This window comes from Brassica napus, chromosome C5, assembly GCF_020379485.1.
Source record: "Brassica napus cultivar Da-Ae chromosome C5, Da-Ae, whole genome shotgun sequence".
Lineage (NCBI taxonomy): Eukaryota > Viridiplantae > Streptophyta > Magnoliopsida > Brassicales > Brassicaceae > Brassica > Brassica napus.
Window position 1 is genome coordinate 1124297 of NC_063448.1, and position 23952 is coordinate 1148248.

General features: G+C 35.3%; 6 protein-coding genes and 2 non-coding genes across 11 annotated transcripts; 5 read left to right on the forward strand and 3 right to left on the reverse strand.

Annotated features, from left to right (window-relative positions):
- Nucleotides 1-416: 416 nt before the first annotated feature.
- Nucleotides 417-1429, forward strand: LOC106400331 (CASP-like protein 1C2). Its single transcript, XM_048757707.1, has 3 exons — nt 417-646; nt 753-855; nt 1033-1429. The coding sequence occupies exons 1-3, from the start codon at nt 489-491 to the stop codon at nt 1264-1266; spliced, it is 495 nt and encodes a 164-aa protein (XP_048613664.1). The 5' UTR covers nt 417-488; the 3' UTR covers nt 1267-1429.
- Nucleotides 1430-4137: 2708 nt separating this feature from the next.
- Nucleotides 4138-5155, forward strand: LOC106398160. The gene is made up of 4 exons (XM_013838754.1): nt 4138-4158; nt 4304-4570; nt 4692-4847; nt 4958-5155. Exons 1-4 carry the CDS (start codon nt 4138-4140, stop codon nt 5153-5155), a joined length of 642 nt encoding a protein of 213 aa, XP_013694208.1.
- A 4069-nt stretch (nt 5156-9224) lies between these two features.
- LOC106401057 (probable serine/threonine-protein kinase At1g54610) lies at nt 9225-13056 on the forward strand. 2 transcript variants are annotated; one of them, XM_013841487.3, is made up of 8 exons: nt 9225-9382; nt 9494-10265; nt 10344-10628; nt 10709-11029; nt 11561-11788; nt 11871-12080; nt 12153-12527; nt 12610-13056. In XM_013841487.3, exons 2-8 carry the CDS (start codon nt 9675-9677, stop codon nt 12769-12771), a joined length of 2172 nt encoding a protein of 723 aa, XP_013696941.2. In that variant the 5' UTR covers nt 9225-9382; nt 9494-9674; the 3' UTR covers nt 12772-13056. The 2 variants fall into 2 exon arrangements, with proteins under 2 accessions (XP_013696941.2, XP_048613665.1); XM_048757708.1 differs by having other exon boundaries at nt 9246-10265.
- A 262-nt stretch (nt 13057-13318) lies between these two features.
- LOC125588201 lies at nt 13319-13412 on the reverse strand. Its single transcript, XR_007324592.1, has one exon. It is a non-coding gene; the product is annotated as a small nucleolar RNA snoR31/Z110/Z27 (small nucleolar RNA).
- A 117-nt stretch (nt 13413-13529) lies between these two features.
- On the reverse strand, nt 13530-13617 carry LOC125588202. Its single transcript, XR_007324593.1, has one exon. It is a non-coding gene; the product is annotated as a small nucleolar RNA R32/R81/Z41 (small nucleolar RNA).
- Nucleotides 13618-14062: 445 nt separating this feature from the next.
- LOC106401058 (RNA polymerase II subunit 5-mediating protein homolog) lies at nt 14063-16032 on the reverse strand. 2 transcript variants are annotated; one of them, XM_013841489.3, is made up of 8 exons: nt 15755-16032; nt 15625-15684; nt 15370-15537; nt 14965-15295; nt 14725-14843; nt 14591-14632; nt 14428-14493; nt 14063-14342 (listed from the first exon to the last, which is right to left on the reverse strand). In XM_013841489.3, the coding sequence occupies exons 1-8, from the start codon at nt 15959-15961 to the stop codon at nt 14286-14288; spliced, it is 1050 nt and encodes a 349-aa protein (XP_013696943.1). In that variant the 5' UTR covers nt 15962-16032; the 3' UTR covers nt 14063-14285. The 2 variants fall into 2 exon arrangements, with proteins under 2 accessions (XP_013696943.1, XP_013696942.1); XM_013841488.3 differs by having other exon boundaries at nt 14725-14846.
- Nucleotides 16033-17100: 1068 nt separating this feature from the next.
- Nucleotides 17101-20940, forward strand: LOC106401059 (putative E3 ubiquitin-protein ligase RING1b). 2 transcript variants are annotated; one of them, XM_013841490.3, is made up of 7 exons: nt 17101-17450; nt 17549-17600; nt 19628-19689; nt 19868-19949; nt 20032-20152; nt 20231-20272; nt 20370-20940. In XM_013841490.3, the coding sequence occupies exons 1-7, from the start codon at nt 17315-17317 to the stop codon at nt 20874-20876; spliced, it is 1002 nt and encodes a 333-aa protein (XP_013696944.1). In that variant the 5' UTR covers nt 17101-17314; the 3' UTR covers nt 20877-20940. The 2 variants fall into 2 exon arrangements, with proteins under 2 accessions (XP_013696944.1, XP_022559169.1); XM_022703448.2 differs by lacking the exons at nt 17101-17450; nt 17549-17600; nt 19868-19949; ... (1 more) ...; nt 20231-20272; nt 20370-20940 and adding an exon at nt 17626-18921 and having other exon boundaries at nt 19628-19690.
- A 645-nt stretch (nt 20941-21585) lies between these two features.
- Nucleotides 21586-23768, forward strand: LOC111206451 (protein ACCELERATED CELL DEATH 6-like). The gene is made up of 4 exons (XM_022703332.2): nt 21586-21739; nt 21982-22350; nt 22477-23012; nt 23130-23768. The coding sequence occupies exons 1-4, from the start codon at nt 21586-21588 to the stop codon at nt 23766-23768; spliced, it is 1698 nt and encodes a 565-aa protein (XP_022559053.2).
- The last annotated feature ends 184 nt before the right edge of the window (nt 23769-23952 follow it).

Below are 23952 nucleotides of genomic sequence, written 5' to 3' on the forward strand. Positions count from 1 at the left end.
TCATGCGAGCCAAACCAATTATGAAAGTGTAACAGTGATTATTGACAAATCTCACCTAAGTTTGGTCAACGACTCACTCCAAAACAAACATTTTTTTTCCTCATGTCACCAAATCAAGAATTGTACTTTTTACAGAAATTCAGTTTGAGTTTTATAAATCTTAACTACTTCAAAGTATGATTTGTCTACACCAGTAATAAAATATTCGTGTCAGAAATGTCCATATGGTTTTTGCTATGAAGTTAAGATTTTAATTTTTAATTCTGATTGTTCTTGTGCTTGATAAACAAACAAAAAAAAAAGAAGTAAAACTTGCATGACCGGTGGAGACAGTTGAAAAAAGCTAACCAACCCATCCAACACTTCAATATCATATTCATTTTACTTTGGTTTATAATTCGTGACTTTGTTTTCTTACATTGTCCCTCTCTTTCCTTTTCTCTTCCATAGCTAGAATTTCTAGAGATCTCCCAAAAAAGCTTAAACTGATGGTGAAGGTAACACAGAGATTAGGCGGGTTGGTACTAAGATTTGCGGCATTTTGCGCTGCATTAGGAGCTGTTATCGCAATGGTCACAAGCCGCGAAAGATCTTCCTTCTTTGTCCTGTCCCTAGTGGCAAAGTATAGCGATCTGGCAGCGTTTAAGTAAGCGTTTATGTTTCTTTATTTTTGCATGTTTAATTCACTAGGAGTCAAGAGAAATAACGTATGTGTTGTGATGATATGTTATGCATTGGTGTGTGTATGGCAGGTACTTCGTGATCGCAAACGCGATTGTTAGCGTTTATAGCTTTCTCGTTTTATTTCTTCCGAAGGAGAGTTTGCTCTGGAAGTTCGTAGTTGTCTTGGACTTGGTAACTAATTATACTACTTATAATCATCTATCTTCTTAATAACTGCTGCTACGAATAATTTGATTATACTAATCATGAACAATATGCATTGTAATGTTGTCTCATTTTGTTGCGTGCCTTTTGATAATTACGTGTTTAACATAGTTTTTTCTTGTTAATGGCAAATTAACCGTGAAGATGGTGACGATGTTGTTGACGTCAAGCTTATCAGCGGCGGTGGCGGTAGCACAAGTGGGGAAGAGAGGAAACGCAAACGCAGGATGGTTACCAATTTGCGGCCAAGTGCCAAGATTCTGCGATCAGATAACCGGAGCTCTAATCGCTGGTTTAGTCGCACTGATTCTCTACGTGTTCTTGCTCATCTTCTCTATCCACTCCGTTGTCGACCCGTTTCTTCTCCGAAAATCTTGAATCAAAATGATTATATGAGATTCCCAGACCAATATTCTCGTATAAATACATATAAAATGTTCGTACTGTTGACTTTTCTTTTTCACATTGACTTCGCTTTGAGAATCAAATTGTTTTTGTCATTTTTGATACTATTTCACATCCTAAACCTCTTTCCAGAAAATATGCCAAATGTTAGAACACTTGCAGATTATTGAATTAATATTCTACCTTCTTGGGATAAATTGAAAATGTGAAATATTTACACAATTGCCACAATTTTCATATAGTATAATGCAATGGCACTAGCAAAAAGAAAAATATTTAACTCTAAAAGAATTATACTTATGTTTGTATGAAGGTATTTATTCAAGTGTAGGAAATAAAATGTTCCCCGTATAGCCGTATCGAATATATAATTATATATCATAGTATCTGTTCAAGTAATATTAAAATCAGCAAAACCGATTCAAGGGTTTTAGGTTAACTCAAATCATGGATCCCAACTGAAGCACGGAGACCACCGTGGTGTCGCAAGCGAAGGGTGAATCTAGCGAAGATCTCTCTTTTTCTTTGGGAAAACTCAAGGCCGTAACGCTTCCAGATATGAAGAATCCTCTTTCTCTATGGTCATGTGACGTTTGATAATATGATACGATACTCTTTGTGATGTCTTTATTTTGATTTGATTATTAGTAAAAAAAAAAATACAATTTTCTCGAATAATGTTTTTTCTCATCATCTAATTACAGGTTAATGGTATCGTTTAGTTTTCAAATGCTCCTGACCTGCAGGAAGAAGATTAATTAAAAACTAACTAGATCTTGTTCGTTTTCGGTTTGTAATGTTATGATATTTATTATAGGTTATGTAGTTGTGATATTAAATATAATATATCATATTAAATATAATATATTATGTGATGATCTAAAAAGTTTAAATGATGAATTACATTAGTTATTTATATCTAAATTGTTGAAACGGATGTTCGTTAATCATATAGTTTATCCGTGGTAGTTTGTTAATTATATAGTCAATAAAATAAATATTTGATATATTTTTATATTCATTCACTTGCATGGATTAAAATATTTTGTTTATATATTTAGAAATGCATAAGTTCATATTAAATTATTAACATCTAATCTATTAAAACTGAAGTACAATTAGTAATTAAGTCTAAGTTTTCAATTACAATTGAATGCCATTAATCTTTAATATCAAGATATTGAATATTAATAAACCAGCTACATTTAAGTTACATACCAAACCAAGACCAACGTAAACTAACATGTTGCAAAACCAATTATTTAGCGGTTTAGTGTTCGTTAGTATTGTCCGCCAAAGCAAATCCAATCTATCAAAAATTCAATAGACTACTATTATATACCAATTGTGCAACAGCTACCACAAAAATCGATCCAATATATATCATGATAATTCAACCAAATCATGTGATTATACATGAACTGTCTCTCATCTAATTATTATTTTAATAAATTGTTCTTTTTGTTGTGTGCTTTTTGATTGTTCTTCAAATAATTTACAAACTATTTTTTTATGAACAATTGTATGGTTTGTATAATATATTTTTCTGATTTTCTGTTGTTCTTAAACTATTTACAAACTACTTTTTATGAACAATTGTATTATTTGTATAATATGCAAAATATATTTATAATATTTTATTTGGTTAGTTAGTATAAAAAAGATATTTTCGGTGCACCAAATCTAAACTAATAATTCCGTATGCACATAATTAAAATCAATAACATTCCAAAATCTTTTTCTATTTTAAAGCAATCATCATAACTAACCATATCATTCTTATTAACAGTATATTCATATTCTGTTTTCCAAACTTGCATGATCACTTATCTATCCGGTAGCTTTGTGAGGTTCCGGTGGCTATCTTTAAGATTTTTATTAAACCTATCCCACTCGGATCAAACATATATTGCATGCCTAACTTGGAAGCACATCATTATTCACAAAACAACCTAAACATGTCTGAGAACTCTTCTTTTCTCACAAAGCTGAGGCCTTTTAATAATTCATGGTGAGTTCAAGTAAAATGTTTATATTCGTGGAAGAAAAACACATCTTTTGGAAGAAATTCTTTTGACATAACAATAAACAAAATTCAAGGACAATCTCCATTTTAAGCAGGTCTCTTTCTACCTAGACCTGTTATTCCGAGTTAATTAAGATGAATTGTTCCGAGTAAACCTGCATCATCGACAGTAAAAAAAAATAAGTCTAAAAGATGAACAATTAGGTAACATATTTTTCTGGGAAAAAAAATCTGTTAGAAAACCAGATGGATTTAGTCTAATTTTGAGTCGATAAGATAGGCCCACTTATTTATTTATACAAGATTTTAACCATTCAATCTGGAAACTTATGTTAATAGAAAAATTCAAATTGTTACTCAATTACATTGGTCTATATTCTTATAAATTATCTTACAAATTTGATATTTTAATATTTTAATGTAGCTTAAGTGCATTAGAATAATATATATACCCAATTCGATTTATATTAGTGAAATTATATGAACAAGACAATATTTGTTTGACCATTATAATATTTTATATATGTATTTCTTATTTGTTTTTAAGTTTATATTCATGTTTTTTATATATTTACAAATAATAACAACTCTTTAATTTGATATAGATTTAATGAATCTAAAATAATCATATATATAGTATATATTTATATCATTATAAATTTTCCTATAATTTCATTTCTTCAGTATTATAGATAACTATTTTACAATGTACATATATATATATATATATATATAATGCAATTTGATATCCTAAACAATAAATTACAGCATATACACAATAAGAATCTGATGTGTAAACATATTATTTACCCGTAAAAATGCAATATGTGCAAACAAATGTAATATGGTAAATTTTATATCCGCGCGGGCACGCGGATCCAGCTCTAGTTATTTAGTTATAGGTCAAATATAGTTGGACATATTTTATATATATGAGAAAATTCGAATTACAATGTGAACTATGAGTATGAGTCTAACTTGTAGGAACGGAGGGGAGGGAGGCCTCCAGGTCGGATTGCATTAAGCTTCCGAGCAAAGGCAAGGCCGAGACGTCTCCGGCGTCGGATTCCGTCGACGAGAACGAAGGCGAAGGAAGCGGAGAAGAGGAGCACGAAGACAAATAGCGTAGAAAGCGACCAGGTTTGGGATGTTGACAGTTTCGATTTAGACTACGAGTCACCTGATGAGTCGCCTTCGGAGACGGACGAAGAGGAGCTGCGTCGTTATTTGCGTCATATCTACAAGAGCCGGGTATGTTTGTTTCTGAAGCTTTATATGTATGTCAAGTGTCATTCTTGTTTTTTTTTAAGTACAATGTCTTTGTTTGCTGAACAGAACCTAAAGTTTATTAAAACTATGTTGTTGTTTTAAGGGTTTCTTGTTGGATAAAGAGATGGTTCCCAAGAATCTGTTTCAAGGGTGGCGCCCTTTGAATCTGGACGCCGTATTCAAAGATCCCAACCTCACGGGGCGTGACTACATGGAGATTATGGCTCGAGTGGCGATTGACAAATACAACCAAACAAAGGTTAGTATTACATTTGCTCATTGTAAGAGATGGGTTATCATTTCACTATTTTTTTTTTTTTTTTGCTTAAGTTTTGATTTTACTTTTTTTTTATAAAAAAAAAATTGTAGAATAAGATTGTGACGCTTGACCATATCGTGAGGGCCGTGATAAGGATGAGCATTGGAGTCACAGCGTATATTACTTTCATGGCTAAGGAGTCTCCTGAAGGAGAGCTTGTAGAGTATCAAGCTAAGACTGAGATTAAGGTCTGGCAGACTAAGATTCATCCCATCCTTTGCAGACCCACCTCGTCCTCGGAAAGGTAGGTGTATGGATCTTTGACTTGTAGTTTGATATCCCCTCTGGGATTAATTACTTGTCATCCTCCTATATATCAAGGGGGAGTGTATTCAACTGGTGATTTGTATTAAAATAATATATTCACTTTTATTCAAACATGAATTTTAAAAACTCATTTAAAATTTATTGTTATTGAACTTAACATTTCGTAAAATACTCTAAAATCCACTGTTATTGAAAATATTTTAATTTGTGCAGTTTTAAAGTTTTCAGGTAATTTTACGGTGTTTGGGTGGGGTTTCTTAGTTAAAAAAATTTAAAACTCAAATTCCATGGTTTTAGGTTATATTCTAGAGTGGTTTAGCATAAATCAACTAAATCTCTGCAACTTATTGAAATCATATAAAACTTCATTAAAAGTCAAATCACCTCAAATGTTATATTGAATACACCTCCTTAGGTGATTTTTGTTTAGGTGTCAAATATAGAAGGAGTTTAGAAAAAAAATGTTATAATTTGATTGGTTAAAAGATATTCAATTTTTGATTAGTTTAATTAGATCTAAAATAAAAGGTAAATATAAAACTAATTAATATTACTTACCAAATTGTCAAAATGATATTACAAATAATAATTTATGGTAACTAATTTGTCAAAATTATAGAAAGTGTAATAATGTTTGATTAATTGTTTTTATATTTATATGCTACATAAAATAATTAGTAGAACACAATTTATATAAATCAATATAATGATTTCATTTTCTTATATAAAACATTATATTCGTATATAAAGAATTATAATAATTATAAACGTCTTACAATGTCCATATACGTCTTATAAGTCATTTATAACAAAAATTAAAAACATTACAAAATTATCTATCATGACTGGCTAACAAAATTATTTTCTCTTAATTTTAAATTATTTATATGAGTTTATAAAACATCTACAAAAAAAATAAAAATTCTCATATATATAAAACGAGAAGTCACTTAAGTAATTTTTGCTTACATTTTGATCATTTGTGAAGTTTTAAGAAAATTGTTATGATTTGCTTGGTCGATAAATTTTAATTTTATTTATTTTAGATATATTTAAAATAAAAAATAAATCTAAAACCAATTAATATCACTTCCCAAATAATCATCTTATTTATTAAATGAGAAGTCACTTAAATGACTTTTGTTTAGGTGTCAATCATAGAAAGAGTTTAAGAAAATTTGTTATGATTTGATTGGTTGAAAGATATTCAATTTTTAATTATTTTAATTAGATCTAAAATAAAAGGTAAGTCTAAAACTAATTAATATCACTTACCAAATAGTCTAAATGATATTACAAATAATAATTTATAGTAACTAATTTGTCAAAATTATAGAAAGTGTAATAATGTTTGATTTTATATATATATATATATATTTATATAGTACATAAAATAAATAGTAGAACGCAATTTGGAGAAATCGATATAATGATTTCATTTTCTATATAAAACATTAAATTCATATATAAAGAATTATAATAATTATTAATATCTTACAATGTCCATATACGTCTTATTATTCATCTATAAAAAATAAAACATTTACAAAATTATCTATCATGGCTAAGAAAGTTATTTTATCTTAATTTTAAATTATTTTTATGAGTTCACAAAACATTTATAAAAAAAAAACAAAATTCCCCTCACTTAAGTAATTTTTGCTTACATGTTGATCACTTGTGAAGTTTTAAGAAAATTGTTATGATTTGCTTGGTCGATAAATTTTAATTTTATTTATCTTTTTAGATTTAAAATAAAAATAAATCTAGAACCAATTAATATCACTTTCCAAATAATCTAAATTATATTACAAATAATGATTTATGGAGCTAATTGTTGAAACTATATAAAGAATAATAACATTTGATCAATTTTTTATATTTATAAACTAAATAATATAATGAACAAAACTTTTTATAATTTTTAATTATTTTAGTTAGATCTAAAATAAAAGGTAAGTCTAAAACTAATTATTATCACTTGCCAAATAACCAAAATGATATTACAAATAATAATTAATGATAGATAAGTTTAAAAGTTATAGAAAGTGTAATAATGTTTGATCAATTCTTTTATATTTATTTATTACATAAAAATGAATAGAAAACAATTGATTGAGATCAATATAATGATTTCATATTCATATAAAAATATAGTCGTATCTATAATAATAATTAATCTCTTATAATGTCCATATATGCTTTATAAATAAATAGGCTTTGAAAATTGGACAGATTATATTTAATGGAACATGTGAGAACTTTGATTTTAAAAATGTTTTGTATTTAAGTCAAATAATATAGTTAATAAGATAATGTTATGATTGAAAAGAATTCTAAGATAGATTTTTGGTTTATTGATTATATGTTTTGTATTATTATTTGGAGAGAAAAATAAATATTTGGCATAAAATATGTAAAAAAATAGGAAAACATTAGCAAAAATTTAGTAAAAAAAACGAAATGATAATGAAAAAAAATAAGAAGAGGCCGAAGAATATGCATAATATGTGTTAGTGAAGTTAATGTGATAATTACATATATAATTACATAAGCATTTGTTATTACTAAATATTAACATTTATTTTTACATCAAATTTATAGAAACTTTACGACTGATTTTCAAACTATTTAAAGTTAAAAATTATATTTTTAGTGTTTCAAACTATATGACATTGTATTCATAATATATATCTTCATACAATACTTATATCCGCGAATTCGCAGGCAACCACCTAGTAAAACGTTAATTAAACTAATCAAGCTAGCAAAACTGTGTATACGAAATAGCTCAACTAATGGCTCATATTGAACAAGATACATGTACAGCTCTCAAACTCTTCTCTTTAAGCAATATGGGGTCTGCTATATGGTCGATTGCCTTTTGAAGGTTTGTAAGTTTCAGCGGTGGTTGAGCTTGCTTCTTCGACTTCAGATGCACAACCAAATCTTCGTAAAGAAACTCCACGAAATCATTGGGATTGGTTATGTTTGTAATTGGTTGGAGCATGTACGCCAAAACTATGGCCCAACATATCTCTAATTAATGATCACATTTTGTAAGCCATATATTAGTCAAATATAGCGATTTACATAAAAACAAAACACTTGCTATTTTCATTATGTGAATAGCATATGAAGCTATATGGGGCTCTAGCGATTTGTGCATAGCGATCCTAAGCTCTGTGCGTTGTTGTGTTATTAGCAATTAATTAGTATCATTTGTCGTGGTTTATTTGTGCATTTTGCTGTGTTTTTCTTTTATCTTTCGATGTTGTCTATCAAAAATTTAAAGTAGTATAAAATTTACCATTCATACCAAAAATAAACAAAAAAAAAAAGTAAATGAGTTAGTCATTCTCTGAAGCCATGTTAACATACATAATTGATGTAAAAACATACGTATATTAAAATATGTACTGAGCACTAGAAGACAATGTATGTATACACATAAAAAGCATGTACATACATGCATTTGACAACTTGATATTTATATGTATATCCCAGTCAAACAAATATCTTCCAAATCACAATTCCGACTTTTTTTATACTCGTGATTAGTTTCGTATTTCGTGATCCTTATGGTCCTTGAACAACTGCTCTGGTTTCTTATATTAATTCTTCCTAATGTTTTAATAATCTCAATGTGGATAAATTAGGTCTAACTCCAAGTCAAACAACCTAGCTAAAACTAAAAGTAATCACGGACTTTTAATATCATGCGATGAAATTTCTGCGGTTATACAAACGATATAGCTTTGAAGTGAAATTAAAAGAGATAAAGTGGTCAATACAAATCAGTCTTGTACATAAATATTATATTCCGCATGTTAACCATACATAATTGATGTAAAAACATACATAATTTTACCATTTATTAGTGAAATTAACATTTTGACACAAAATTATCTGCCTTTAACATCTCAAAACAAATCATCTACCAAATAAATAACTAAAGAGATTAATTAACTCTCCTATCGTTCGTTGACAGGGCAGGGCGGCTAAGTTAGCTATCGACAAATTTGACTTTAATAACTCTTTTATTATATCGATGGTGTTCACATCACTGTACGTTTGCGTTTAATCAGTCCAATCTGTAACACCAACCCAAAAAAAAAAAAAAAATCTCTCCTTTTGCATAGATTCCCTCTTCGTTTCCCCTCTCTGATTCCATTTCAACGGTCACGCTAGAGCCAGTCACCATCAAGGTATAAATCCTCTGTTTTCGAGCTTCTCTTGATCCAATAACTGAATTCCAGCGAAAGGTCTTGACTTTTTCCGGTTTGGAACCACTCTGACCTCTGTTTATGATCTTACAGTGTGTTTGGTCTTCCAGAGAAGAAGAAAAAATATCGATCATAGGGCTTTTGATGGTTCTTGTGATGTGGGTTTTGCGCTGAGCAGTTAAAGTTTGTGTCTTTGTGTGTGTTCGTTAGCATCTTGCTGTTGATGGTTTGTGTATGTCTATGTGTGTAATAGAATCTTGGTTTAGAGCTTACGATGGGTTGCGTAGGTTCTAAACAAAGGCCTTTTCGTAGAAAGTCTACACTATTGTCGGAGAAACGTTCCTCGCGGTTTGATTCGTCGAGGATAGATGAGTGGATCCAACCTCAAGTTGTGTTTGATAGATCAAGTAGCAGGAGAGACGCCAAAGATAGTAAGTTGATCGAATCCGAAATGTTGAGCTCCAACAGGTATTACTGCGATCACCAGGTTGAGAAGATACATGACCAAGAACTGAGAAAGGCCTCGAGTCCTGTTGTGAAACCAGATTTGGAGATTGGTCCGAAGGGCATAGAACCGAAGCTAGATAGATGGAATAGCATTGACTCCAAAGTTCGATTGATCGAATTTGAAAAGTTGAGTTCCAAAAGGTTGTCTGATCATCATCAGATTGACAAGGAACCAGAAGTTCAAGCCGTTGTTCCTCGGGAGTTAAGTAAGAAGCAGAGTGTTGCTGCTGCTCCAAAGGACACAGAGCTGAAGCAACTAGTGTCAGCAGGATGGCCTACGTGGCTAGTCTCCGTTGCTGGTGAGGCTTTAGTTGATTGGGCTCCACGTCGAGCTAGTACCTTTGAGAAACTTGAGAAAGTAAGTTTCTTTTTTTTTCTTTTTTTAATCGAACTCTCTCTTTTGTTTTGTAGAACTTACTTTTATTCATGGATGCAGATTGGTCAAGGAACATATAGCAGCGTCTACAGAGCACGTGACCTCACTCACAACAAGATCGTCGCCCTCAAAAAAGTCCGGTTCGATCTCAACGACATAGAAAGCGTCAAGTTCATGGCCAGAGAGATCATAGTAATGCGGCGTCTAGACCACCCCAACGTCCTCAAACTAGAAGGACTCATCACCGCACCCGTCTCATCATCCCTCTACTTAGTCTTTGACTACATGGACCATGATCTCTTGGGACTCTCCTCCCTCCCCGGCGTCGAGTTCACAGAGCCTCAGGTACTAACTAGTGCCACGTAGATGCTTTGCTATCTTATTTTACTAAGTGTAGATTTCTTTTATGTCTATGTTGTGTTTAGGTTAAGTGTTACATGCGACAGCTTCTAAGCGGGCTTGAACATTGTCACAGCCGCGGTGTGCTTCATCGAGATATAAAGGGTTCGAATCTTCTGATCGATGGTAATGGAGTTCTGAAGATAGCTGATTTTGGGTTAGCGACGTTCTTCGACCCGAAGGCGAAAACTGTTGCTTTGACTAGCCATGTTGTCACTCTATGGTACCGACCGCCAGAGCTTTTGCTTGGAGCTTCTCATTACGGTGTTGGGGTTGATCTTTGGAGCACTGGTTGCATCTTAGGTGAATTGTACGCTGGTAAACCAATCCTACCTGGCAAAACCGAGGTAAATTAAATGCACATTCTTATAATCAAAGCCTGATCTGAGGTTCTGGGGGGATATAATTTAAAAAAAAAAAGTTCATCATTTGAGGTCTTAAATATATATAACATTTAAACATTTTTGGGATCAAGACCAATCTTTCATTGGCTGTTCCAGATACTGTTAGGCCTGCGGGTCGGTTTTTTCGGTTAGTCGGGTCAGGTAGTTTGGAATTTGGCTTGTTCGGGTCGGGTCAAAATCTCACCAAAGTGAACCAAAAAAGTTCGGTTCGATTTTCGGTTAGTTTGGTTTAAAAAGATTTAACGAAGTTTTCGGTTTTACGGATAGTTCGGTTAAATTTTTGGTTTAAATTGAAGAAATTCGGAAAAATATTCGGTTAGTTTGGTTATTTCGGTTCGGATTTTGGTTAGTACAGTTTGGTTAGTTTGGTTAAGTTTTTGGTTAAAAGTTTCCAGATCCGATCCTGCTTATATAATCTTCTTGCATGTTGTTGAAAAGTTAACTCTAAGTTTAGTAGCGGTTGATCTTTTCTAGGTGGAACAGTTGCATAAGATCTTCAAGCTATGTGGTTCACCAACAGAAAGTTACTGGAGGAAACATAACTTACCTTCTTCAGCTGGATTCAGAACTGCTATTCCTTATAGAAGAAAGTTATCAGAGATGTACAAGGACTTTCCCGAGAGTGTTCTTTTGCTTTTAGAGACGTTACTCTCCATAGATCCTGATCACCGGAGCTCTGCAAGTAGTGCCCTTGAGAGTGAGGTAACTGGTTCTTGGTTTCATGTGATTATTTGATCATGGAAGTATACTTATTCACAACACTCTTTTTGTTTGTTTTCGTCAGTACTTTAAAACCAAGCCGTTGGCTTGTGATCCATCTTGTCTACCAAAGTATCCACCTAGTAAAGAGATTGATGCTAAATTGCGTGATGATGAAGAGAAAAAGCAACGACCTGAGAAACAAGAAAGGCAAGACTCTCAGGGGAGAAGATCACACGAGAGAAAAGCCATCCCACCGATCAGAGCAAATCACTCTCTATCAATGTCAATGGATGTAAGTAACTCTATAAGGTCTTTAACTTTCCAAGTCACAAAGCAAATCACTTTGTGTGTGTGGCAAATGCAGAAACCATACCTAGATTTGAAGAGCAGAAACGAGAGTTTCAAGTCGTTTAAGGAAGAGAGGACTTCTCATGTCCCAGCTCCTGATTATCCAAATATGCAAACAAGAAACAATCAAAGCGGCGAGAGAGTTTCGTACTCGGGTCCATTGATGATCAACCGGAACGTGGCTAAGTCAACAATGTATGTGAAGGAGAATGCACCTCCTCCTAGATACCCTCCATCTAGAGTAAACCCGAGGGTTTTGTCAGGTTCAGTCTCCTCCAAGGCCTTATTAGATCAGCCAGTAATGAATCAAAGAAGAAGGGATAAACGAGCGTACAACAGAGCTGACACTATGGATAGTAGACATATGACAATACCAATCGACCCATCTTGGGTTAGTTGATATTCTCTGTATTGATTCTCTCCTTTAGAAGCAAATCTTATTAACTTATTTTGTTGTGTTTCTGTGTGGACAGTATAATCCAAGTGACAGCAAGATTTACACGTCAGGACCGTTGTTGGAACAGCCAAGCAGAGTGGATCAGATGCTTGAGGAACATGACAGGCAGCTTCAGGAATTTAGTAGACAAGAACAGAAGGCTCGGGAAGACAAAACTGATAAGTGTGAGCAATCATGAAGACTGGACAGTCTTTTAAGTTTCGAAACTAGAGTGAACGAGCTTTTTCAAATGGAGAAGCCAGCACCAGTTGAGTAAAAGATCAGCCATTGATATCAGGTGGTTCGTTTATTTGGATTATTCCATCTGTTTGCGATGATAACGGCTTCAGCCGCTATTGTTTAATTAAATTGTTGTATTTACGATGTGTCATTATAGAACTTCATTTAATTAAATTGTTGTATTTACGATGTGTCATTATAGAACTTCATTTGTGTATATACATATGATGAAAAGATTAGACTATATGGTTATTGTTGTAATGGATTGAATCATAATCTCATCGCCGGTAGAGATAATTTCACGATTCTCTTAATTCAATTCTCTCATCGCCACTGAATGGTTTACTAGATTTGTCTTAGAATTCAGATTTAAATATCCAACTGAATCCTCCTGGGCAATTAAGGCTAATCATGTCAAGAACTCAAGTCATTTAACAACAATAAGTCTAACAAAAACAATTCAAGGGATTGACAGAGATGAAAACAAATGAAAAAAGAATACAAAACTGAAGATCAGAATATTAGAAGTCATTCTCATACACACATTAATGTGTCAGAAGGTGTCCTAAGATTTTAACTGATTTATCATCACTTCTTCAGTATTACAATCTTCAGAAAAAAATATCAAAACCGAGTTGAGCTGAATCAAAAACATCGAGCCCGTTTAATGAGAAGAAACTTTTCAATAAAACCGTGAAAAAGGAACTTAGAAGAAGTATAAGAATCAGAAAGAACGTAGCGAGTTGGAATTTTTATCGATCATCAAAAGATTATCACAGATCTACAACTTTCATCACTTTCTTTATAAAAAAAAAACACTTTGAGAACCAAATAATTCACATATACAGAATCGAAAAACCATTAAGAGGGAACAGAAAATTTCATTGGTAATGAATAGAAACTGGCGTCTTATCTCGGTGATATGATTTTCATAGAGAGATCGACGAAGTATATAAAGGAGCGGACATGAAGCCCTAAACCTAAAAGTTATGTTCGGACAAAAGTACGAACTGGGCTTTGCTTTGATTGGAGATGAACAAGAAACACTTAAAGCATGCTCGGACAAAAGTATTATTTGGGCTTTAGTTAGACCAAGCCCAGTCTCAAAACTCCGTCACGGAACTACACTAAGGCAAATCAGGTCAAGTACAATTTGGGCTTTAGTTAGAATCAGCCCAGTCTTAAACGGCGCCGTTCCCGTCATCGGTGATAAATTTACCTTTTGGTCTCATATTTTCTAATAACTCGAATAACAGCAGTTAAGTTTCTAAAATATATCTCAAAATCACAACTTTCTTTCAAATTTCTCTCCCGCACTGCGATTGATTACATACTTTCAAACAGACCTTGTAAGACATAGTCAAGTATCAAACTTCCTGATATTAAGATGCACACACATGTATGTGTTCTTACTTCTTACATATCAGAAACCAAACCAAAACAAAATTGTACATAGACCTCACTCCTTGCTTGCTACCTTCTCTGTGCCTTGAATCTTGAAACCGGTTTTGATGGCTGAGACCCTGAAGGCTGCTTACATAATAAATAAATAAACAAAAACAGGCAATAAGAATCATATTTTCAGCATTATGTGTGTCGTATGGTAGAAACATACCTGCATTTTGCCGTGGGTGTTGGTTTCTAGATTATGGGTGTGCTCTACGATCAATCCAGTAAAAGCCTACACGGTTGGGAGCAGATGTTTTTTACAAACTTATCAGATCTGCCCGAGTAACTATACTACTAGCAAACATTTGAGCGAGAGAGAGATATGTAACCTTGTTAGTATCAAACTTGGCCTCTGGTTTTTGTATAGGTGACTGCACCAAAAAAAGTTGACATGATCATGTGTGAGATTCTTGTTTCTGTATTTGGGTTTTAAGTATAGCTTAGAGTATGAGATAAGATATACCTCAATCTTTTGTGGACCTACAACACTGGAACTTGCTTTTGATCTGGAAACAGCGGATGTTGCTTGAAAGTCTCTCCATGTTTCAGCGTTTTGCTGGGGGATTCCTCCACGCGGTTGATCTTCTGTCCATAAAAGAACAATATATGTTGGTTAGAGAACGGCAGATTATTCATTATTAATTCGACAATGAAGTCAAACTTTTCTGATGTCTGAACTGCTTTTGGATTATAGAGCTATAACCTTTTTGGAGATATTGTGGCTTCTCAAGAACAGATTCCTCGTATCCAATCCCATTGTCGTCTGTTTTATCTCCAAGACCCTTCACAACATCGAGCTCCCTCTCCTCCACACTTCCATCATCCCCATCCTCACCCTCCTCCTGTTCTTCTTCCATTTCAAGTTCATTCAACCTGGACATGATTCGAGCAAACTCATCGTCTTTATCTTCACCTTCTCCCGCCTCTCCTCCAGTAACACCAGAAGCCTCTTTCTCAACACCTCGCTGAAGCACAGTTCCAGAATCTTCTTCTTCTTCTTCTTCGTACTCTTCTCTAATCTCAAGAACTCCTTCCTATTAAAGAAACACCACTTAAGATGCATATCCAAAAAATAAAAAAGGATAAAACACCAACAGAAGAAACATACCGCTGCTTCTGAAGCAGTATTAGCAAAGAACGAAGCCTCCGTCTGAAAATCATCAATCTCAGCTTTAAGTGAATGAATCTGAGACTGTAAAGTCTTGTCTCTTCTCCTCAAAACATCAACGGTCTGCTTCGATGTTCTGTCCGTATAATAATTCTCTCCCAAAAACACCTAATTGTCAAACAAATCCTTTACTTTAAAGTTTTAAACCAATGTTAACTTCACACTAAAAGCTTCTAGAAGCTTCTAGAAACTTACCAAACACTCGTTGGTGTGAATCAACCGACCTGGAAAAAACGCTATTTTACCGAAGGGAACCTGTGTGTGTACAAAAGATTCAATCAAAAGGAGTACGAAATTAGAATATAAAGGATTGAAAAAAACTCGCCATGATGTTGTGATGGAGCTTCTCGGGGAGCTTCTTGACGAGACTGATGAGATTGTCGTTCTCGTCGACGAAGCCTTGAAGACGATTCATCTCTTCCCGCTTCTCTCTGATTCTCTCCTCCACGTAGCTCGCTGCTTTCCGTGCCTCTTGCTCTGAGAACAGCGACGCTAGAGGCGTCACTGTTCCCTTCGTCTGCGGCGGCTCCATTCCGGCGAGGGTTCGAGCAACAAACGATTGCAGAAGAAAGAACAAAAAAAAAATCGAGAGGGAAGTGACTCTGCTACACAAAAAAGGCTTTATATCTTATGCTGGACTTCATGGGCTGAAATGTTACGGCCCAATATATTATTGCAACTGTCATGGCCCAATATATTTTTCTAAGAATCCATTGGGTATAAAAATGAAAGATTTTTTTTTTTTTGCTGAAAGAAGGGTCATGTGCTATAAGTTTCTATCACCGTTTTGATTGTTACATTTTTAGGCCTACCCTACTGACAAATGTTAAAAGTTGCGTTGTTTTAAATAATTTTCTACTAATCTTGATTATTTATTGGATTATTATGTGTAATATAGTTCACACACACATGCCTCACATGTAATGCAAAGTGTGGAGAATGGTGATAATGCAAATGGGTTGGCAAGTAGGCTTAACACACGAACATGTAATACAACACAAAAACAAGGCCGACGACACGTGCGAGGTTTTGATTCAACACTCCAAATTCAGTACATCTTTGGATCCAAATCCCGTTATTACTTCATTACACTAAACACTTTCCAAAAAGAAAAACAAAAACAAAAGTTTATCTAATAAGCTTAAAAGGAATATATATGCAACGCTCACAAAGTTTTAATGTTATAGGGAAGCTTTAATAAATAGCAGTATTTTTGATAAATTTGTTAATCTATAAAACCTAATTTTTAAATACAATAGACAAACTTAAAAATCTTGTATGATATTGTTTGTTACTAAAAATGTATTTCCAATGCATTTGTCAACGAGTAAAATGGTTTATGAATAATAGATAATGAATAAGAGTTTAATTTTACAATGATGCAAGGAAATAAATACAAAATGATAGATTTAAGAGAAAGCAACACCAAATCTCTAATTACGATCTATTATCGTTTTGATTTGAACGACGTCGTTTAAATTTATTGGATAGATATTTTAGTCAATGCATTAGTTGGTCAAACAATTATTACCATTTGTCTACTAACGCAAGGTTAGTCAAAGTAGATTCGGTCTTAAATACTATATTCGGATAATTATCTTAATTGTTTTCAGATTTGTATAGGTATAAAGATCACCATTGCTTGGATGAGAAAGCTCAATTCTCTCAAATAAGTATATGTGATTAGAAGAAAAAAAACAAATTAGGCTGAAGACTATGATATTAAAATTACTTTAGAAAATAAATAAGAAACAGAGGAAAAGGTGAAGGAAAAGTCTCTCCGTTTTCTTCGTCGGCCTTCCTTTCTCCTTTTCTGTCTCTCCTTTGGCACCGAACCAAAACAAAAAACAAAGACAGAAGACAACAAACTACTACCATCAAAACAATGCCTGCGTTGAACAACTTTTCCGCCGCCGAGAAAGAAGACGACCAACTTGGTCGTACCACACAAGCTGAGGAGAAAGAAGAAGATCCGGACCACATGGATGTGATGGAAGAAGAAGAAGCGTTAGAAGAAGAAGGTAAAGGTTTGGTTTATAGTTGCATATTACTTGTGGATACGTATGTACGTGTATGTATAATGAATGTTAAAGTGATCGGCTTCTTTGATCAAATACAGGTTCCAAGGAGAGAAGTCCATCTTCTACATCAGAAGAGCAATCAGAATCAGAGTAACAACAATTCTCTTCCCTTTGCTTCTCGGTTCTCTGTACCAAATATTAAGCTCTCGTTACCAGATTTGACTTTTATGATTGTTAGTGTCACTGTTCTGCTTTGATGGGTTTGAAGCGGAACCAGTGTTCTCTGATGTCCTTAGATCTACATTCTAGAAACTGATCCGATGCATTGCATTGGTTCTTGCTTGCATGGTGTAGTTACTATCATGTTTTTACTCAAATATCAAAAAAAATTATAGCTCAAGTAGCATTGTGCTTACGTTTGATCACTAATAGGTGAGTATGACATTGTGTACATTAATCTTGATATGATTTGTCTTCCATTTTATTTAAGCTTTCTGTGTTATGATTCTCTTTTAGCTTAACGTAATTATTCTTAACATGACTATGAAATTGATTCGATGCATTGTATGGTTCTTGCTTGCATGGTATAGTACTGTCGTGTTTTTACTCAAATATCACAAAGTGTATAGTTCAGTGGCAAAATCGTTCGCCCTAATAAACCTCTCAGGCACAATTCTCGAGAAACTCCTTTGGTCACCGTTTCACGGCGTCGGCGGCGCATTTTCTCGCCAACGTCGCCTCTGTTTCCTTCCTCCCATGCTTCTCTTCACTTTGGTCTCTGTCTACTTAAGTTCTTTTGGAGTTTTTGTGTTGTCTTTTCCGTGCTCGGCTCCTCCCTCCTTTGAGATGACTCGTATGGCATTCTCTGGCGGTTTGGATACCACCGGAATTGTTTGTTTCTCCGGGGGTTCCCGGTCTACATCTCGTCCAAGCGTTTCCTCCCCTCGCTGCAGTCTCTACCTTGGCTCCTCGCTTGTCTCGTGCAGATCTGCGAGCCTTGTCTCCATCAACGTAACTCAGAGACTCTCAACCGAAGATTTTCGACGGATCTCTTCCTCCCTTCCACCGCAAGTCCTCCTTCCGCCTTTAGTTTCCGGTGACCGAACGTCTGCTGTCTGTGGGGCTCCACGCTTGACCCGCCGTTCAGATCTGGAAGCATTTTGGTTGATATGGACAATCTCACCTCGATTCACAACCACCACCTTCATCCCGACAAGGTCCCGTTTTAAAAGACTCTACTATGGATACGGCGAGGTCCGACGCGCTGACGACAGTTCTGCTCCATCTTCGATAGATGGTGGTGTGAGTCTTGTCGACTTCGGGGAGATTAACTTGCCATCAGCTGACACGCCGTGCTTCATAACCGGCGACTGCCCCTTCAAATCCGACAAGAACCCTAAGCTTTCAAGTCTCCCGATCAAGCAGGCGTTCAGTTTAAAGCCAAGAATGTTAATCTTCTGGGCCTGGCCATGTAAGATCTGTGAATCTGTTATTCATCTTGCTGGCCCACCAAATCTTAAACTCGTGTTTGATGATTTGTTAAGTGTGGCAAAGATGCAAAGGATTTCCGGTGGGTTCACCGGGGCCTTTATCTTGAGCTTAATGCCATATTTCCCTTTTACGAAGAATAGTTTACCGGTGGGTTCACCGGGTTGGTCTCTGTCATCACCATACCTCCTTTCTATGAAAGGAGAGGAATTCCCGAACTCGTTGTTGAGTTCCGGTTTCAGCTTCCTCGTCTATGAGAGCTGGTCTTCAAAGTCACTATATGTGACTATTTCTATGCTGTCCGACTTTGTCGTGAAGGTTACCCCGACGCTTTCAAGCTTCGTCTCGAATCCGCTGTCATCTTCATTTGAAGAATTATCTTGTTTAGTTTACATTGTTGTAGTTTATGTTTTCAATCAAAGAGGATGTTTAATTCCCTCTAATCGTTATAATCAAGCAGTTTGAAGAGTAATGGAATTAAGTTGTGTTAAAGAAAAAAAAAAAAAGTATAGTTCAAGCGGCATTGTGATTAGTTTGATCTCTAGAATGTGAGTATGACATTGTGTAGATTGATCTTGAAATGATTTTATCTTCCATGTGATTAGTTTGATCTCTTGAATGTGAGTATGACATTGTGTTATGAGTCTCTAGTAGTTGATCATCTCTGACTTTTGATGAATTATTTGCAGATTTATAGAAGGTATTGATCTAGAGGATATCCGTACGTACGTGCAGTGTCCGATATGTCTAGGTACTTTCTCTTCTGCACAATTTATATTTCAAAGTCAACCAGCTTTAACTGCTCTTGCCGCCCCCATTCGTGTCAGTGTTGACTATCTAATCAATCTGTTGCACAAACTTCTTTTAGATTGTTCTTACATTGTTGTCAACTTTTCTCATGCTCTTGTTTTTTTTTTCCATTATTGCAGGAATTATAAGGAAAACAAGGACTTTCATGGAATGTCTCCATCGGTTTTGTCAAGAGTGCATTGATAAGTCAATGAGATTTGGGTATGCTTTTGATTAGTATTACATAGGGAGCTTCTTGTAAAGCTTCTTGTGAGTTTTGTTTATTAACAAAATGAATTTTCAGGAACCATGAGTGTCCTGCTTGTAGAAAACATGTAGCCAGCCGACGTTCATTAAGACCCGACCCAAAATTCGATGCTTTTATTGCAGCTATATTCGGAAATATCGATAGTTATGAGGAGCAGGTGAAGCATCTAACACTTTTATTTTTCTCCTTTAGATTATAGAGAGAACGGTTTGCTTATGAGTTCACTTTTGTTCAGGATTTGGCTTTTGATGGAGATGAGTTGGCTCGTAATATGCAGGTTCAGAACCAAAGGCTTTTGCCTCTTAAGACACTCACTTAAGTAACATTTAATGCTTCTATTACAACTTGTTCTTCTTTGGCTGCTTTTTTTGTAGATTCAAGCAACTATAGCTCAAGTATCGCAACGACAATCTGAGGCCCTTGTGAAAACAAAGTCTTCTGGTAAAGATGCACCGAGATCACAGCCTAGTGGTAGTGGCTCCAGAAGAAGAAGGAGGAACAGCAGAAACATGGAACATGATACATCACAAGCCGCCCATGATGATGATGGTGATAACAACAGAGTCAACGCTTCGTCTTCTGCTGAAATACTGCCGAGAAAAAGAAACAGGCGCTCTGCAGCTCGTTCTACAGCTCAGCCTTCTTCTTCTTCATGTCCAAGCAACAATGATAATAACTGCGCTAATGATGTCACAGAGGAAGCGCATCATAGAGACAGCAGAGGCATAGCACATGGGTTTGCATGGGGAAAAGGCGGCAGAAGGAGTAACGCAAGACAAGGGAACAATAACCAAGGAGCTAGTAGTAGTAAGAGTGTTAGGAATGCTCGCTTGAACAGACTTGTGGATTATCTCAGTACCTTAGAGAGTAACAGTGTCTAAAGATTACAGATGTTCTCTTCAGATTTTTATTGGCTTGTTTAGTTTCAAACTCAACTAGTTCTAATCCTATTCATTGGGAATAACATAAAAAAAACTATAAGTTTTGGATAACTTCATAATTTCAAATAGTTTATAAACTGCCAGTCGTTACGAGAGTTATGATGAATCATGTAGTTATTATCCAAGTGTTTCCCCTCCGTTGGCTATTTGGTATCCTTCTACTGTATATATCTTATCCGAAGTCTCCGCCATAAACAAATCATTTCTTGTGTCTGTGTTGCTACTTTCTTGCATGATATCGTTTTTCATTAGTAGATTAAGATCATACATTACTTTGATCAGACAACTTGTGCTAGTATATGCCTTCACCAGCTTGTAAATAGTAATCATTTTGAAGCCTTAGCATGTGTACAGTAATGTTTTAAAATTAAAAATGTTTTCCCTCTTCCACTTCGTCCCTACCTCGCTCATATCACGATTATATAATGAGAGTACATTGTTTACTGAAAGGTATTACAATCCATAAGTTTTATAGTCTATCTTGTTTACTTCGGCTCCTACCAGATTGTTAAAGTCCCCTATACATTTCAGGTACGTATGCATCAAAGCATTTTCAGTCACTGTATCGATTTAAGTCTTGATTACTTATTGCATATTTGTATCGTCATACTTGTTAAGACATTAACCAGAAGGTTTGAGAGACAAGATCATGGGGAAGTCTGATATAGAAATTGCAGTTCTAAGGCATAGAAAAGCCAGGATTAGGGAATTACGCCACAGGCAACTGCTTCATACTGCTGACGTTTCACCCCCTGAGGCGATCAACTACATGGCACAAGGAATATATATGGTAGCCACACAAGGTAACATTAACGCATTTAATGCGTTAATATTAGCTCAGGGAAGAGCAGTTTCTGTTCTGACAGAAATAACTCCCCAAGGAAACACAATCCTGCACCTTGCTGCCGTATATGGTCATTCCCAACTACTTGACCGTATCATCAACCATGAGGAAAGAGTTTTGGGAATCCCACGCCTAGTTCCTAATAATTATCAAAGACTTTTGTTAAGACCAAACTCCAAAGGACCCTTCCTCTCCATGTAGCAGCTCCCGGAGGCCACGCACCGGCTGTGGTCGTTCTTATTAACCACATAAACCAACTTCCGCTTGGAATGCAAATTTTCCTGAGAGAAGGAAGACAGGTAGACGTTGGAGATGTTTGGGTAGTGCAGAACAATGAAGGAAACACTGCCCTGCACCTAGCCTTGAAAGCAAATCATCAACAAGTTGCTTTGCTTCTCGTTGGACTCGATCAAAGGGTTTCTTTCGTTCCTAACGAAGAGAGAGCATCGCCCTTGTACATGGCAGCTGAAGCTGGAGATGCGTTACTTGTGGGCCAAATGTTAAATCAACCTGCTACTCGCTTTGAAGGAAAATCAGTTGTGCATGCTGCAATCAAAAGCAGAAATATAGGTTAGTTTTATTTTTCTTCTTTGTGGTAAAAGGTTTCATTCTTAGAATTGTTTCTTGGTTCTTCAGTTCTTCTTTATCATACTTTTTTTGTGTGTAACTAATCATTTTTTTAAAAAAATATGGCAGCTATCTTAAATCTTCTGTTAGTTCCCAACCGCCAAAACCTCTTCAACGCAAGGGATGAAGAAAAAAGGAGCGTTCTCTCATATGCAGCTTCCGTAGGATATGATGATGGAGTACAACGTCTATTACAGGCGTTTGAAAATATTGCTTATGTTAGGGATCCTGATGGCTTCTTCCCCATCCATTCTGCTTGCAGAAGAGGTCATTTGGGCGCTCTGCAGGCTATCTTGCAATCCTGTCCTGACACTATAGAGCTACTTAACCTACAAGGTCAAAATGTCCTCCACGTTGCAGCTGAATGTGGGAAAACCGAAGTTGTCAAATACATTCTCAGAAACGAACAGTATGCAAACCTCATAAATCAGAAGGATCATACAGGAAACACTCCACTACACTTGGCTACAGTGTTCTGGTATCCAATGATTGTCCATATACTTACAAAGGATGAAAGGGTTAACGTGGGTGAACAGAACAAATTGGGCTTTACAGCTCTTGATGCAGCTGAGGAATGTATGGATTTGAACCCCACTTTCCGTGAGGTACACTCTTTAGCTTTGTATATCTTCCCTTGAGTCTCTCTAGAGTCAAGACTCACACTATCTGATAACCGCATAGGGCTACACAGGAAAGGTTTACATTTACTTTTTACATTGCAGCGACTGACATGGATGGCTTTAGTATGTGTTGGTACACCAAGAGCTCTAAAATTGATGCCCTATGACTCATTTTTGGCACCTGTGCCTCAGGAAGGAATCATCCAGTCCAATGAGATGCCATCTGCCAAAAAATACAAGGATAGAGTTAACACCCTGCTGTTGTTGGCTATACTCGTTGCGACTGTTGCATTTTCTGCAGGTTTCAGTGTGACAAAAGTACCTGAGGGAGAAAAACATTGGTATAAACCAGTTGCGTTGCAAGTCTTTGTGGTTTCAAACACAATAGCGATGTACAGTTCTGTTCTCACAACTGTTGCTCTCATATGGGCACAGCTAGGCGATCTGGTGTTGATCCTCAATGTCTTCAAGGTGGCGCTGCCGCTTCTTGGCATAGCTCTTATTTTCATGTCATTTGCTTTTCTAGCTGGTATGTTTGTAGTGGTGGGAAACCAGTTGTGGCTTCATGTGTTGCTCCTTGCATCAGGCGGCATCTTCTTGGGCATGCTTGTTCTGCTGGTTGTTCCTTTTGTCTGCCCTTATACTTCAAAACCATCCCTTTTCAGGTATGTCTGGCGTTACCCTTTTTGGCTTCTTCTTATGCTCATTGTGCGGGATGATAACGACGATGACTTGGAATGAAACCAGAAGCTCTCTATTGTTATATCCGTTTTTGTCTCGAGCATTATTTGATTTATTTCTGGTTTTTAGTTGTTTCTCTCTGCAATCTACCATGTAAAACAAAAAAAAAAATTATTCTAGAACATGTATTTCAAATTTTCAATGGATGAATCAATAACTTCTTCACAACAATTGATCTATTCTC

Coding starts and splice junctions, on each gene's coding strand:
- LOC106400331 (XM_048757707.1), top strand. CDS start 489: ATGGTGAAGGTAACACAGAGATTAGGCGGGTTGGTACTAAGATTTGCG. Junction 647..752: donor AGCGATCTGGCAGCGTTTAA/GTAAGCGTTTAT, acceptor TGTGTATGGCAG/GTACTTCGTGATCGCAAACG. Junction 856..1,032: donor TCGTAGTTGTCTTGGACTTG/GTAACTAATTAT, acceptor TTAACCGTGAAG/ATGGTGACGATGTTGTTGAC.
- LOC106398160 (XM_013838754.1), top strand. CDS start 4,138: ATGCAATATGTGCAAACAAAT. Junction 4,159..4,303: donor TGCAATATGTGCAAACAAAT/GTAATATGGTAA, acceptor TCTAACTTGTAG/GAACGGAGGGGAGGGAGGCC. Junction 4,571..4,691: donor GTCATATCTACAAGAGCCGG/GTATGTTTGTTT, acceptor TGTTGTTTTAAG/GGTTTCTTGTTGGATAAAGA.
- LOC106401057 (XM_013841487.3), top strand. CDS start 9,675: ATGGGTTGCGTAGGTTCTAAACAAAGGCCTTTTCGTAGAAAGTCTACA. Junction 10,629..10,708: donor TCGAGTTCACAGAGCCTCAG/GTACTAACTAGT, acceptor TGTTGTGTTTAG/GTTAAGTGTTACATGCGACA. Junction 12,081..12,152: donor CTCTATCAATGTCAATGGAT/GTAAGTAACTCT, acceptor TGGCAAATGCAG/AAACCATACCTAGATTTGAA.
- LOC106401058 (XM_013841488.3), bottom strand. CDS start 15,961: ATGGAGCCGCCGCAGACGAAGGGAACAGTGACGCCTCTAGCGTCGCTG. Junction 15,685..15,754: donor AGCTCCATCACAACATCATG/GCGAGTTTTTTT, acceptor GTACACACACAG/GTTCCCTTCGGTAAAATAGC. Junction 15,538..15,624: donor TTCACACCAACGAGTGTTTG/GTAAGTTTCTAG, acceptor TTTGACAATTAG/GTGTTTTTGGGAGAGAATTA.
- LOC106401059 (XM_013841490.3), top strand. CDS start 17,315: ATGCCTGCGTTGAACAACTTTTCCGCCGCCGAGAAAGAAGACGACCAA. Junction 17,451..17,548: donor AGAAGCGTTAGAAGAAGAAG/GTAAAGGTTTGG, acceptor GATCAAATACAG/GTTCCAAGGAGAGAAGTCCA. Junction 19,690..19,867: donor GCAGTGTCCGATATGTCTAG/GTACTTTCTCTT, acceptor CCATTATTGCAG/GAATTATAAGGAAAACAAGG.
- LOC111206451 (XM_022703332.2), top strand. CDS start 21,586: ATGGGGAAGTCTGATATAGAAATTGCAGTTCTAAGGCATAGAAAAGCC. Junction 21,740..21,981: donor ATATATGGTAGCCACACAAG/GTAACATTAACG, acceptor CTCTCCATGTAG/CAGCTCCCGGAGGCCACGCA. Junction 22,351..22,476: donor AATCAAAAGCAGAAATATAG/GTTAGTTTTATT, acceptor AAAATATGGCAG/CTATCTTAAATCTTCTGTTA.